Consider the following 13,984-nt stretch of genomic DNA (forward strand, 5'->3'; position numbering starts at 1 on the left):
ATAGGTACACTTCAACTGTGAGAGACGTAATCTAAAACAAAAATCCAGAAAATCACATTGTATGATTTTTAAGTAATTAATTTGCATTTTATTGTATGACATAAGTATTTGATACATCAGAAAAGCAGAACTTAATATTTGGTACAGAAACCTTTGTTTGCAATTACAGAGATCATACGTTTCCTGTAGGTCTTGACCAGGTTTGCACACACTGCAGCAGGGATTTTGGCCCACTCCTCCATACAGACCTTCTCCAGATCCTTCAGGTTTCGGGGCTGTTGTTGGGCAATACGGACTTTCAGCTCCCTCCAAAGATGTTCTATTGGGTTCAGGTCTGGAGACTGGCTAGGCCACTCCAGGACCTTGAGATGCTTCTTACGGAGCCACTCCTTAGTTGCCCTGGCTGTGTGTTTCGGGTCGTTGTCATGCTGGAAGACCCAGCCACGACCAATCTTCAATGCTCTTACTGAGGGAAGGAGGTTGTTGGCCAAGATCTCGCGATACATGGCCCCAACCATCCTCCACTCAATACGGTGCAGTCGTCCTGTCCCCTTTGCAGAAAAGCATCCCCAAAGAATGATGTTTCCACCTCCATGCTTCACGGTTGGGATGGTGTTCTTGGGGTTGTACTCATCCTTCTTCTTCCTCCAAACACGGCGAGTGGAGTTTAGACCAAAAAGCTCTATTTTTGTCTCATCAGACCACATGACCTTCTCCCATTCCTCCTCTGGATCATCCAGATGGTCATTGGCAAACTTCAGACGGGCCTGGACATGCGCTGGCTTGAGCAGGGGGACCTTGCATGCGCTGCAGGATTTTAATCCATGACGGCGTAGTGTGTTACTAATGGTTTTCTTTGAGACTGTGGTCCCAGCTCTCTTCAGGTCATTGACCAGGTCCTGCCGTGTAGTTCTGGGCTGATCCCTCACCTTCCTCATGATCATTGATGCCCCACGAGGTGAGATCTTGCATGGAGCCCCAGACCGAGGGTGATTGACCGTCATCTTGAACTTCTTCCATTTTCTAATAATTGCGCCAACAGTTGTTGCCTTCTCACCAAGCTGCTTGCCTATTGTCATGTAGCCCATACCAGCCTTGTGCAGGTCTACAATTGTATCCCTGATGTCCTTACACAGCTCTCTGGTCTTGGCCATTGTGGAGAGGTTGGAGTCCGTTTGATTGAGTGTGTGGACAGGTGTCTTTTATACAGTTAACGAGTTCAAACAGGTGCAGTTAATACATGTAATGAGTGGAGAACAGGAGGGCTTCTTAAAGAAAAACTAACAGGTCTGTGAGAGCCGGAATTCTTACTGGTTGGTAGGTGATCAAATACTTATGTCATGCAATAAAATGCAAATTAATTACTTAAAAATCATACAATGTGATTTTCTGGATTTTTGTTTTAGATTACGTCTCTCACAGTTGAAGTGTACCTATGATAAAAATTACAGACCTCTACATGCTTTGTAAGTAGGAAAACCTGCAAAATCGGCAGTATATCAAATACTTGTTCTCCCCACTGTATATGGATCAGATCATAGACTTCCCTATCATTCGCTAACATTAAGAGTTTATTTTTCTCATATAAACCACCTGACAAAGATGCATTGAACATACAGTATATTTAAACTCTGAACTCACGTTTCTCCTTCCCATTATAAACTCATTTGTTAGAGCAGGAGAGGTGCAGTATGCAGCATTAACACAGTAGTAGGATCTTAGTTAGGAGGAAAAACAAGAAAACAGAAAACAGTGAAAAGAGAGAACAGAACAGAGTGCAATTCTATGGCTACCTTTTAGACATCAGCTTTTGTCAAGCAAGAGGGGAAAAAGAGCAGTTTGTTAGAAAAGCTATCATAACCTCTCATGTCACGGAAGCTCAGCGAGGGGAATCCATCGTAAAAAACTGCAAAGAGCAGGTTGCCAGTGGCTGACATGACCTTTCAGACTGACCTCTCTAAGCATTTGTCTACACACCACACAGTCAAGGACGAGCAGCAAAAATGTATGCCCTCCCTCCTCAGCTTACCTTAAAAGACCAAGGCAGGAAGACAGGAAACACTAAAGGATTATTGATTCAGCCATTTTCCTCTTAAAGCTCAGTTAGAACAACAAAGGCGGGGGGTTGGGGGGGGGGGGGGGGGGGGATTTCCAGTGAACTCTAACTGTCTCTGGGTTTGTTTGAAGAAGAATCCTCAGGCCCTCAGGGTTTGCCCTGGTCTGTTGGCTCTGGTTTGATCTAGCTTGGCTCGGCCTGGTTCTGGCCCCGGGTCTGGGTCTCTGTATGTCTAGTGTCTTGTCTTGATTGGCCCTCATTCATTAGAATGTTCCCCCTCAGGCTGCCTGCAGGATGCTACTGTGACCTACACACACACACACACACACACACACACACACAATATCCATTCACTCCATTCCAGCCATTATTATGAGCCGTCCTCCATACATGTTAAGAGAAGGAATCAAGAGATGCTAGAACGAGGAGTGGACCTGGAACGAGGAGCTCCACCCTCTCTTTTTCTAAGTTACGGGCCAAATCCCCCCTCCCCTTCCCAAGGTCGAAAGATGCTAACACCTGCGAAATCGTGATTTGTCCAAATAACCAGTGATGAAAAACCCAAACACCGGAACTACTGCTGTTCATTATCCCACGCATCCCATTCCTACCCGATGGATTCTACGGTACCAGTTAAGTTGACGAGAGATTATATCAGCTCTAAACCAACAAATACCCATATCCAGAGATAGTAGGCTCTCTGTTAAGCAACATTGAAGTGGCTTTTCCCTCCCTCACTCAGTTCCATAGCTTTTGTCAGTTTATTGGTTTGGAGGACAGTTAATGAGTTTTATCTGTATGATGGTGATGACTGAGCCTGTGTTCTCCTATTCAGCTATAGTCCCTCTATGTTACTGTCACATATCACTATCACATAGTTCCCTCTATTATGGAACCAAATCGTGCCAGTCTTTGACTGGTTCATTGGCACACAGAGACACTGTCTGGCGCTCGGTTTTGGCTCTGTTTGTTCAATGTTGTCATATTTCCTCATTAGTTTATTAGAGTACTACATTATAAGAATGCTGCAAGCATGTGGATTTTGCGGTTTTTCCTTGTGCTTCCAGGAGAAGTTGTCAGCCTGATGGGCTGTAACCTGGTGGTCATCCTGATGGGCTGAAACCTGGTGGTCATCCTGATGGGCTGAAACCTGGTGGTCATCCTGATGGGCTGTAACCTGGTGGTCAGTCTGATGGGCTGTAACCTGGTGGTCATCCTGATGGGCTGTAACCTGGTGGTCATCCTGATGGGCTGAAACCTGGTGGTCATCCTGATGGGCTGTAACCTGATGGTCAGTCTGATGGGCTGAAACCTGGTGGTCATCCTGATGGGCTGAAACCTGGTGGTCATCCTGATGGGCTGAAACCTGGTGGTCATCCTGATGGGCTGAAACCTGATGGTCAGTCTGATGGGCTGTAACCTGATGGTCAGTCTGATGGGCTGTAACCTGATGGTCAGTCTGATGGGCTGAAACCTGGTGGTCATCCTGATGGGCTGAAACCTGGTGGTCATCCTGATGGGCTGAAACCTGATGGTCAGTCTGATGGGCTGTAACCTGATGGTCAGTCTGATGGGCTGTAACCTGATGGTCAGTCTGATGGGCTGTAACCTGGTGGTCATCCTGATGGGCTGAAACCTGGTGGTCATCCTGATGGGCTGAAACCTGATGGTCAGTCTGATGGGCTGTAACCTGATGGTCAGTCTGATGGGCTGTAACCTGGTGGTCAGTCTGATGGGCTGTAACCTGATGGTCAGTCTGATGGGCTGTAACCTGGTGGTCAGTCTGATGGGCTGTAACCTGGTGGTCAGTCTGATGGGCTGTAACCTGGTGGTCAGTCTGATGGGCTGTAACCTGGTGGTCAGTCTGATGGGCTGTAACCTGGTGGTCAGTCTGATGGGCTGTAACCTGGTGGTCAGTCTAATGGGCTGTAACCTGGTGGTCAGTCTGTTTTTAGTTCTGTCTAGCAGCCAACATCCTTGTTGTTGTCATGCCAAACACACAGCAGAAAGAGTCTGGCACGGCCTGTTGTGCAGAGCACCTGTGTTGTGACTGTGTTGTTGAATATTGTACTGTACAGTATGTCTGTGCATGTCGATAATATGCAAAGCTCGAGAGCTACACATGCTCATTCATCATTTATGATTCTATCTGTGTCTGTTACTAGTTTGCTTGTAGTAACATAGTACTGGCTATATAAAACATCTGAAGAAGCAGTCTAGAATAGAAACAGGTGGCATTGTTCAGAGAGACCCTCTATGCTAAGCGTTTGGCCCAGAGTAAGGAGCCTATTATTTACACCGCACGGTTATTTATTCAGCTGGTACAGAACGGGAATACGTTCTGCCTCTCTCTTGTAGTCTTTTGCACACATGCAATCATTAACACACACCTTCATAGTCATAAACACTAGTCATCAGTATCTAGTGTAGTCATTTGCTCTGCAATTGAATCAGATCTGCAGACAGATAGGATGGTTGAGTTCCTGTCTATGACTGTCCCTCCTGGGGGCTTACAGTATCCTACTGGCCTTTCAGTGGGACAGGACAGGACAGGTATAGTCTGTCTACAGTACAGAAAGAGAGGAGCAATAAATGAATGGCTGAGGCTATGACTACAGAGTTTTCACCCCCGCCCTGGCCCTCCGGAAACGTATTTCTCAAATCTAAGGATCCGAATCACGTTCTGCGCATGTGTTATTAACACACATTCACGTTTCTCTCTTTACTCACCCTCTTCTGAACCCTCAACCAATATGATCGAAATGATGATTTAGCCTATGTCTGTCTCTGCCGCATATTTCTGAACAGCTGCAATTCAAACGAACGTTCCAAAAATATATATGAAGGGCCGGCTACAACCTTCTCTGTCTGTTGGAACTGATATTGCCGTAGCACTAGCAAAACCATTAGCGTTTTGTGTGATGATGTAATCTTTATAGTTATGCTGCCATATAGCCAGGAATCTGCCTCCCGTTTAGTCAACGTTTGCAATGATGATGAAAAAAGAACATTACATCGCTATTGACTGCCTGCCTGTGTCTTGCTCGTTTGTTATGCTGTGTAGGCTACATATAGCTGGCCTAAATATCTGCATGTAGCTCCCCTCCTGAAAAAAGAACATGAAATTGCTAGACAACCTGTTTGTGTCATGCTTCTGTTTGCAATAGCCTACTGTTACAGCAGACAAATGAATACGTTTGTTCGAACTGTTCTGTGTACAAAAGGCAGCGGAGTCACGGAGTGACTGAGCACTGAGCAGCAGCTGAAAGGAGGTAGGCTAGTGGATCCCGCATGCTCAGGAATCTCCACATGTTTTGCAACAGCAAATCAGGTTCCAGAAAATCCTGAACTGCAGCCACTCCGTAAATTAATACCCTCCATTAATTCCACAGTTATGGAGCTTGTTTTGTACTGTAAACTCCCTCCCTTCCTCCCTGGTTGAACCCTCAGTAAGCCCAGCTCTGGGGGGCAGGGGAGGGGGGCAGACTGGCTAAGAGGGGGGTCTGAGGGGGAGCAGAAGGAGGAGAAGGAGGAAGAGGAGGAGAAGGAGGAAGAGGAGGAGCAGGGTCGAGGTCTCCTCAGCCCAGACAGACCCAGACCACATTCATAAATGACTGTTTCTCACTGTAACTCTACACTGTCTGAATTGGCCCTAAATGAGCTAAACATGAGGGGTAGTGTTTCACTCTGTTTTCATAGCATGTTGTGGCTCTTTATATCGGCCAGTCCGAGTTACTGTGTGTGTCTTTGCTAAGGTTGCATAACCTAGCTGCACTTGGGTCACTAATTCTCCAGACCTGACAGTGAAAAATGTGCACCTGCGCACTGATAAAATAGCAGAGAGAGAGACACACACACACAGGTCCACAGAGTAGCTCAGTGTGGAAGAAGAAAGTGTTCCAATTCTCGTATGTCTCCCTGAGAGATAGTAAAAAACATGGAACGCCTCTGAAATATCAAATGGACACCACAGACCTTTTCACTGGAGAGAGAACAATATAAAGACAAAGAGAACATTGAAGAATAATTTGTATTTTTCTGACCTTTCAAATGTTTTTTAAACCACTGCACTATCATAGGGAAGTATATCAGCCTGTTTTGGAGTTGTCTTTATCATGCTCACTGTGTGCGCCAACAGCACCATATACATGTATCTTGAGGAGTCGGCCTCTACACAGAGCCGGGGCACGGTTCTCTCTCAGAGAGAGAGAGAGACCGTCTATTCTTTTCTAGTCCCACAGCTCCCACCATAATACACATCACTCAGAGAGAATGATGATTACACTAATGAGTCTGGCATGGTGTGTGTGAGAGAAAGAGAGGATGTGGGGGAGATCAAAGTGGTGTGTCATTCACTATACGGGCAGGATGGACCTTGGCCAAGAGGATCACTGCTGCAGGCTAGTCCATAAATGCAAATATGGACAGATCGACTGGCAGACACTGAGAAGGACTGTCTGTAGACCATGTTGCCCATATAGTCTATGTTCTCATCAGAATACCTGCAGCATACCACTCTGCATCCCACTGCTGGCTTGCCTCTGAAGCTAAGCAGGGTTGGTCCTGGTTTGTCCCTGGATGGGAGACCAGATGCTGCTGGAAGTGGTGTTGGACAGCCAGTAGGAGGTACTCTTTCCTCTGGTCTAAAAAAAGAAAATCCCAAAGGCAGTGATTGGGGACATTGCCCTGTGTAGGGTGCTGTCTTTTGGATGGGATGTTAAATGGGTGTCCTGACTCTCTGTGGTAATGAAAGATCCCTTATCATAAGAGTCATGGCCACCTAATCATCCCCAGCTTCCAATTGGCTCATTCATCTCCTCTTCCCTGTAACTATTCCCCAGGTCGTTGTTGTAAATGAGAACGTGTTCTCAGTCAACTTACCTGGTAAAAAAATATTTACTGCAGATGGGTCTGAATCAGAAACACTGGGCAGACCCTTTTTGTTCTAGAGTGAATAGCATCATATGGTGCCCATGCCTCGTAAAGCTGCCCGGGTCCAAATCATAAACGTAGAAATCTCCTTTTACTTCAGACTCATTCATGTTTTTATATGGTGTCCATGCATCGTATAGCCATACGTCTGTGCCACATACAGTACTATATGCCTAGATATTCCACCACAGCCCTGTCTACTACTGTACTGGAGCATTGGAGATTCTTTATAGCAGCTTGTTTGGGGAGCAATGTTTGTGTCTCAGTCTCTGCGTCCCAAATGGCACCCGCATCCCAAATGGCACCCTATTCCCTATGTAGTGCATTTGGAACAATGTGGTTTGTTTATCTTTGATGGACGTCTTCCTCCTAACACACTGTCTCAGTTGCCTCTGCTCTCGCAAATGTTGTCATGGAGAAGAAAATATTTGCTTGAAGGAGAGAGTTTGACAATAACAATGATGTCACTTGGTCTGGTCTTATCTGTGTCTTGTGAAATGACTTGCCACCTGCCTCTCTCTGTGTGGTGACCTGGGGAGGTAAACATTCTTCTTGACTGTCAATTATGATCAGCTTACAAACCTGTGATCTTTAAAAGGGGAGTTCCCGTTGGCTCACCCTTTAGTATGTTTCAGTGGTAGAGCTGAGACACTTGACTACACCACTGGATTCTCCGATGCATTTTAAGTGGCTCACACCACTGGCTCCAGGGTGGGCCATTCCCTTTAAGAGCTGAAGTAATTTCCCTAAAACAGTTTGAGGGCTTCCCCATTTGACTTGGCTTCCCCAAAGATAGTCATGGTTTCCCCAGTAAGACAAGGAAGTGAGAAGTGACATTTGCAAGGGACTGTATAAACCCAGTTCAGTCATATAACCTAGACCAGGGATTCCCAAACGCGGTCCTCGGGACCCCAACGGGTGCACGTTTTGGTTTTTGCCCTAGCACTACACAGCTGATTCAACTAATCAACTAATCCTCAAGCTTTGATTATTTCAATCAGCTGTGTAGTGTTAGGGCAAAAACCTAAATGTGCACCCCTTGGGGTCCCGAGGTCAGAGTTTGGGAAACTCTGGGCCCTAGACATTTACAGACTTGCTGTAAATAATTAATTGGGTAGACGTTAACTCCTTGTCTGTCTTCTCGTGTGTGTGCGTGCGTGTGTGCATGTGTGCCGGCCGGCATGTGTGTGTGCAGAATACAAGAGTTACTGACAGGGGCCATTTAGATTAGAAGCATTGACACGCCACCAAAATACAAACGCTGGGCTTTTCATTCTCTATAATAGCCTGTCTTTTATTTAACACTTGGGGTAGACATCAATATTCAACACAGCTACTGAGGTTGAGACCAGCATAGACTGGTGCTTGCTTGGGATATCTCTCTTTCATTTGTTTTATTGCTATCAACTGCTTCAATTAAATGTTCTACAGTGTTTTATAATAGGAGTGATACATTCATTATTAGGCCTTTATAACACACAATTTTCTGTCCGTTTCTGAGTCTTTTGACATGTTCAGAGACAATCCAGAGAAGAAGTGCTTGTTTTTTACATATTCTAATATTTTTCACTAAGACGACTGCAGAGAAACGTGTTCTGTCTTTTGGCCAAGTCGTGCTCTCATTCCTTCTCTCACTCCCTCTCTCATTAATTCCCTGGAGGGGGGAAGGCCAAGTGCGGCCTGTTAGAAAAACACCCAGCATGTTTACTGAGCATGCCCAGACCGACAGCTGCGATGTCCTCCCTGTGCAATATGCCATGCTTGGCAAGGCTGGCACTGGCAGCCATCTTAGAATCTCTGTCTCAGTCACTATCTGTGTCTGTCTGGTATCTCTAGATCCGTTCAGTCACTATCTGTGTCTGTCTGGTATCTCTAGATCCGTTCAGTCACTATCTGTGTCTGTCTGGTATCTCTAGATCCGTTCAGTCACTATCTGTGTCTGTCTGGTATCTCTAGATCCGTTCAGTCACTATCTGTGTCTGTCTGGTATCTCTAGATCCTTTCAGTCACTATCTGTGTCTGTGGTATCTCTAGATCCTTTCAGTCACTATCTGTGTCTGTGGTATCTCTAGATCCTTTCAGTCTCTATCTGTGTCTGTCTGGTATCTCTACATCCTTTCAGTCACTATCTGTGTCTGTCTGGGATCTCTAGTTATTTTCCTCTTCTGCTGCCATTATACTGTACTTATCTCCCTGTCTTTTCTGTTGATCACTTATGTGTCCCCCCCCCTCTCTCTAGCCTCTCTCTCGCTCTCTCTCTCTCTCTCTCTCTCTCTCTCTCTCTCTCTCTCTCTCTGTCCCCTCTCTATCACTCTCTGCCCCTCTCGCTCTCTGCCTCTCATTCTCTCTCTCTCTCTCTCACACTCTCTCTCTCTCTGTCTCACTCACACACACACACACACACACACACACACACACACACACACACACACACACACACACACACACACACACACACACACACACACACACACACGGTGGTCATGCCTCAGTACAGTACAATTATTTTCTGTCCCTCTGGGCTCTGGCCACCCGTGTTACATTGGGGGGAAATTAAGATGGGTGTCCTGTCCCTAGGCATGGTAACCATCAGCAGCTTCTCTCACTAGTGTCAGGACACGTGACTCTGAGGTACTACACTCTAACCAACCAACCAGTTTCTGTTCTGCTCATGGACATGATGCAACGCTTTCACACAGACATGTAACGCTCCTCTACACCTATGATGATAATAATAATTTAAATTTAATAAGGTGCAGTAATGTTCTATGGAGAGAGAGAGTTGCAATGTCCATCTGTATTGGGACAGTCCTTTTGATGATGAATGGATAGGTCATTTTGAAGTCACAGGCTGTAGCAGTGCACCTGTGATCTGGTGCTTTGTGCCAATTGGTTTGTCACTGTAATCAAATCTGTGCCATCTAGTGGGATTAAGTACAAACGTCTACTGCAGGGATCATCAACTATATTCAGCTGCGGGCGATTTTTTTCTTGAGCGGATGGTCGCGGGGCCGGAAAATAAGAAAAAATAATTTGTAGACTGCAAATTGACCGCAAGAAGCCCAAACAGATGTTATATTTGACTTAAACAATCATTTCAAACCTTGCTTAAATTTGTATACGATCACGTCTCTATTATGCGTGGGAATACTTGGGAATAGATTTCCAAAATGTACATCACTAGGAGCTGATTTCCTGGTGTTTTTACAGTTTTTTATGTCCAACAATGAAAATGTCTGCCAGTTGGGGAAGCCTGGTCTACTGTATTAGCCCTAGGTCTGGTACATGGTGAGGCTAACCTGCATCTCACAGGGTAGCTGCATTTTAATCAGTATGTGAGGTGGGCTTCATTTTGTAACCAAAATCTCCTGGTGTCCATCAGTCACCCTTCATCTCGTCTGCCTTCCATCTCTTTCATCAAGGGCAAACTCATCAGTTCTCTCCCTCTATTTTTTAAATCACTATATTTCTTTACCCCCCCCCCCCCCCCCCCACTGCTGTTGTAGATATATATGATTTATGAGCAAACGTTGTAATCACTTTTTTCTCTCTCTCTATCAGCACTTCAATGATGGGCGTAAAGCGCAGCAACAGATTGAGATCTCGTGGAAACAGCTGGAGTCGGTGAGTACTGGATAGAGTAGTATTACTGAGTATGTGGTACTACTATAATACTATTAAAGCCCTGTAGTCCTAGTACTACTATAATACTAGTCCTAGTCCCCTGTAGCTCAGTTGGTAGAGCATGGCGCTTGCAACGCCAGGGTTGTGGGTTCGTTTCCCACGGGGGGCCAGTATGAAAATGTATGCACTCACTAACTGTAAGTCGCTCTGGATAAGAGTGTCTGCTAAATGACTAAAAGTAGTAATAGTACTACTATAATACTATTACAGGCCTGTAGTCATAGTACTACTATAATACAATTACAGCCCTGTAGTCATAGTACTACTACAGTTATGACAGCCCTGTAGTCATAGTACTACTACAGTTATGACAGCCCTGTAGTCCTAGTACTACTACAGTTATGACAGCCCAGTAGTCATAGTACTACTACAGTTATGACAGCCCAGTAGTCATAGTACTACTACAGTTATGACAGCCCTGTAGTCCTAGTACTACTACAGTTATGACAGCCCAGTAGTCATAGTACTACTACAGTTATGACAGCCCTGTAGTCCTAGTACTACTACAGTTATGACAGCCCAGTAGTCATAGTACTACTACTGTTATGACAGCCCAGTAGTCATAGTACTACTACAGTTATGACAGCCCAGTAGTCATAGTACTACTACAGGTATGACAGCCCAGTAGTCATAGTACTACTACAGTTATGACAGCCCAGTAGTCATAGTACTACTACAGTTATGACAGCCCAGTAGTCATAGTACTACTACAGTTATGACAGCCCAGTAGTCATAGTACTACTACAGTTATGACAGCTCAGTAGTCATAGTACTACTACAGTTATGACAGCCCATTAGTCATAGTACTACTACAGTTATGACAGCCCAGTAGTCATAGTACTACTACAGTTATGACAGCCCAGTAGTCATAGTGTGCATGTAGTTGCTAAATTGCAGTATAGTAGGTGGAGAAACTGAAGCCCATTACCTGGCAGAGAATGGCATCACTCCTGTTTGAGGATTAGTGGGTATCGAATGTATGGAACTGTTGAATAAAAATCACTAGGCAGGGGTTTACACAGGATTACACTCATAATATACAGCCTTTCTCCCTAAGCCATTCCATCCCAATGAGAAACTAAACCAAAACAATGGCCCTTTTTCTTGTGAATGTGAAAGATTGTTGAGGATAGGACTGCAGAGCTCAAAGTTTATCAACGGTCATAGCTGCATCTCAGATTGAAATTAGATCAAATGGAGAAGGGAAGTGGAGGTGGTGAGGTTTTGTGGCGCCCTATGCTTCCTGGACAAATAGAGTTGTCCATAAGCCTTGTTGAATGAACCGTCAGACTGTTCAGAATGCAGGGTAGATTAAGACATTAACTCATTAACAGGTTAACAACAGGTCTGAAGACTGCATTAATTCAGACTGAGGTTCTCAAGGACAGTGCAGTAGATTATTGTGCATTCCTAAAGTTTAGCATAAAGTCATCCCTCCAAGCTGATCACAAGGAGTGGAGGAGGAGAGGCCAACAAATGAAGGAGTGAAAGGAATGAGTGTCAGTGTATTTGTTTTCTCTGTAAAGGAGAGCCTATCCCAGTGATTGTTTGACTCTGTGCAGGGCCTTCCTTATCACTATCTGGAGGGAGGGAGGGAGAGGGAGAGAGAGAGAGAGAAACATTACAGTCCCATTCCTCTCCTCCTCCCTCTCTGAGCGCTCAATGTTCCCATTGTGTTCAGGGCAGCGAGGCAAGGGTTAGAGTGCACCCTCAATGAACAAACACTGATTGTTCCGAGCGAGGGATGGAAGAAGGGATGATTTTGAGCACAAACAGCCACCATGAACATTTATTTAATCTCCAGACAGACTTGACTTTGAGAGAGAGACCCTCTGGCTGTGTCAGAAACCACATGTCCAATGTAGGCTAACTGACGTCTATGGCACACAATGCCTGGTCTGAAACGATATGACGTCCATGTAGCCTACACTGAATGTGACGTCTATCCCTCTCCAAGTTCCCACTACATTAGTGAGTTATAGGCCATACTATATGAGTGACATCTAAAATAACTATGCGACTGTTCTCCCCTCAGAGTAAACGGCGGTTCGAGAGAGACTGTAAAGAGGCGGACAGGGCGCAGCAGTACTTTGAGAGAATGGACTCCGACATCAATGTAACAAAGGCAGACGTGGAGAAGGTATGTCCTATCACCACTCTCCTGCTCACCACCAACCAATCAAAAACTAGCCTGCTCGCCACTGACGAATCACAAGTTCTCCTGCCCACCACTGACCAATCACAAGCAAGTGCATTATAATCACACTGCTTAAACATAACTGCTTTATCTCCCCCCCCTCTCTTTTCACTGACCCACCCCACGTGATGCATCAGTAACAGTTGGTTTCGCACCAGGGCTTTCTGTACAGGCTGGCATTGTGTCTCTCTGTCAGCAGCAGCACAGTAACAGTGATCTCCTGCTTCTCACCACGGCTGATAGCAGGACTGACTGACTGAGTCATTATCACTGTTGGCCAGGCAGACCAGGAGCAGAGCAGCCAGTCACTGTGACCTGCCTGTCTACCATGTGCGTCGCTTGGCAGCACAACCAGCTTTGTGTCCGTGTGTGTGAGTGTGAGTGTGCACATTGTTGTCTCTATCTAAACTTCCTTCCTTGCATGCTGGATAATGAGTGTTGTGTCGTGTGAATGTGTTGTTTGTATGTTTATCTGTGTATTTGCATTTCTGCTGTCGCTGATGAATCTCACCAGTCATCAGACTTTGGGGCCTTGTGTTGATGTCACATCCTGTGTCCCCAATCATCGGTCGGGAATTGGGATAGCCTCTGACGTCCGTGCCTTTAACCCACACACTACTGCCAACGCCACGCCATGTCGCAAGGCATCATGGGTCACCACCACCCCGGCATGTTGCTTCATCAGCAGTCCGCCCAGCAGCGACCCAGGCTCAGAGCTCAGAGCTGACACGGTTCAGATCCGATTATGATGCTAATACAGGCCTGAACAAGGAGCCTTTATGTCCTCAGTCTCTCACAGGCAAACAGCCACAATGGATGGGCTCAGACCATTGGCTTGGACCAGAGCAGCACTGTACAGCACTGGACTGACAGGAACTGAACTGACATAGAGTATCAGCCCTGCTTCTCCCTCAGCAACCAGCACAAACACATACCAAGTCTGGCACTGTGTCTGAGTCCCCTGTGTTAGTGGAAATTATCATCTGTCAAGTTATTCACTGCTTGGTTTTGAGAAACAAACAAGTCTTTAGTGATAACAAGGATGTTTTTAATGCATTTGAAGATTGGTGTTAGTCATGTAAACTCAATATGTGACACTCTATATAATATTATGG

The 13,984-nt window shown here is 45.6% G+C and overlaps 1 protein-coding gene across 1 annotated transcript in view; it reads left to right on the forward strand.

Annotated features, from left to right (window-relative positions):
- LOC311127866 (formin-binding protein 1-like) overlaps positions 1-13,984 on the forward strand; it is a 107,969-nt gene that overhangs the window by 58,671 nt on the left and 35,314 nt on the right. The window contains exons 5-6 of the mRNA XM_084159763.1: positions 10,550-10,612; positions 12,708-12,812. Coding sequence (XP_084015889.1) covers positions 10,550-10,612; positions 12,708-12,812 — 168 coding nt within the window. The remainder of the gene's footprint in view (positions 1-10,549; positions 10,613-12,707; positions 12,813-13,984) is intronic.

Source organism: Coregonus lavaretus (genome assembly GCF_964263955.1).
Source record: "Coregonus lavaretus genome assembly, chromosome: 4".
Taxonomy (NCBI): domain Eukaryota; kingdom Metazoa; phylum Chordata; class Actinopteri; order Salmoniformes; family Salmonidae; genus Coregonus; species Coregonus lavaretus.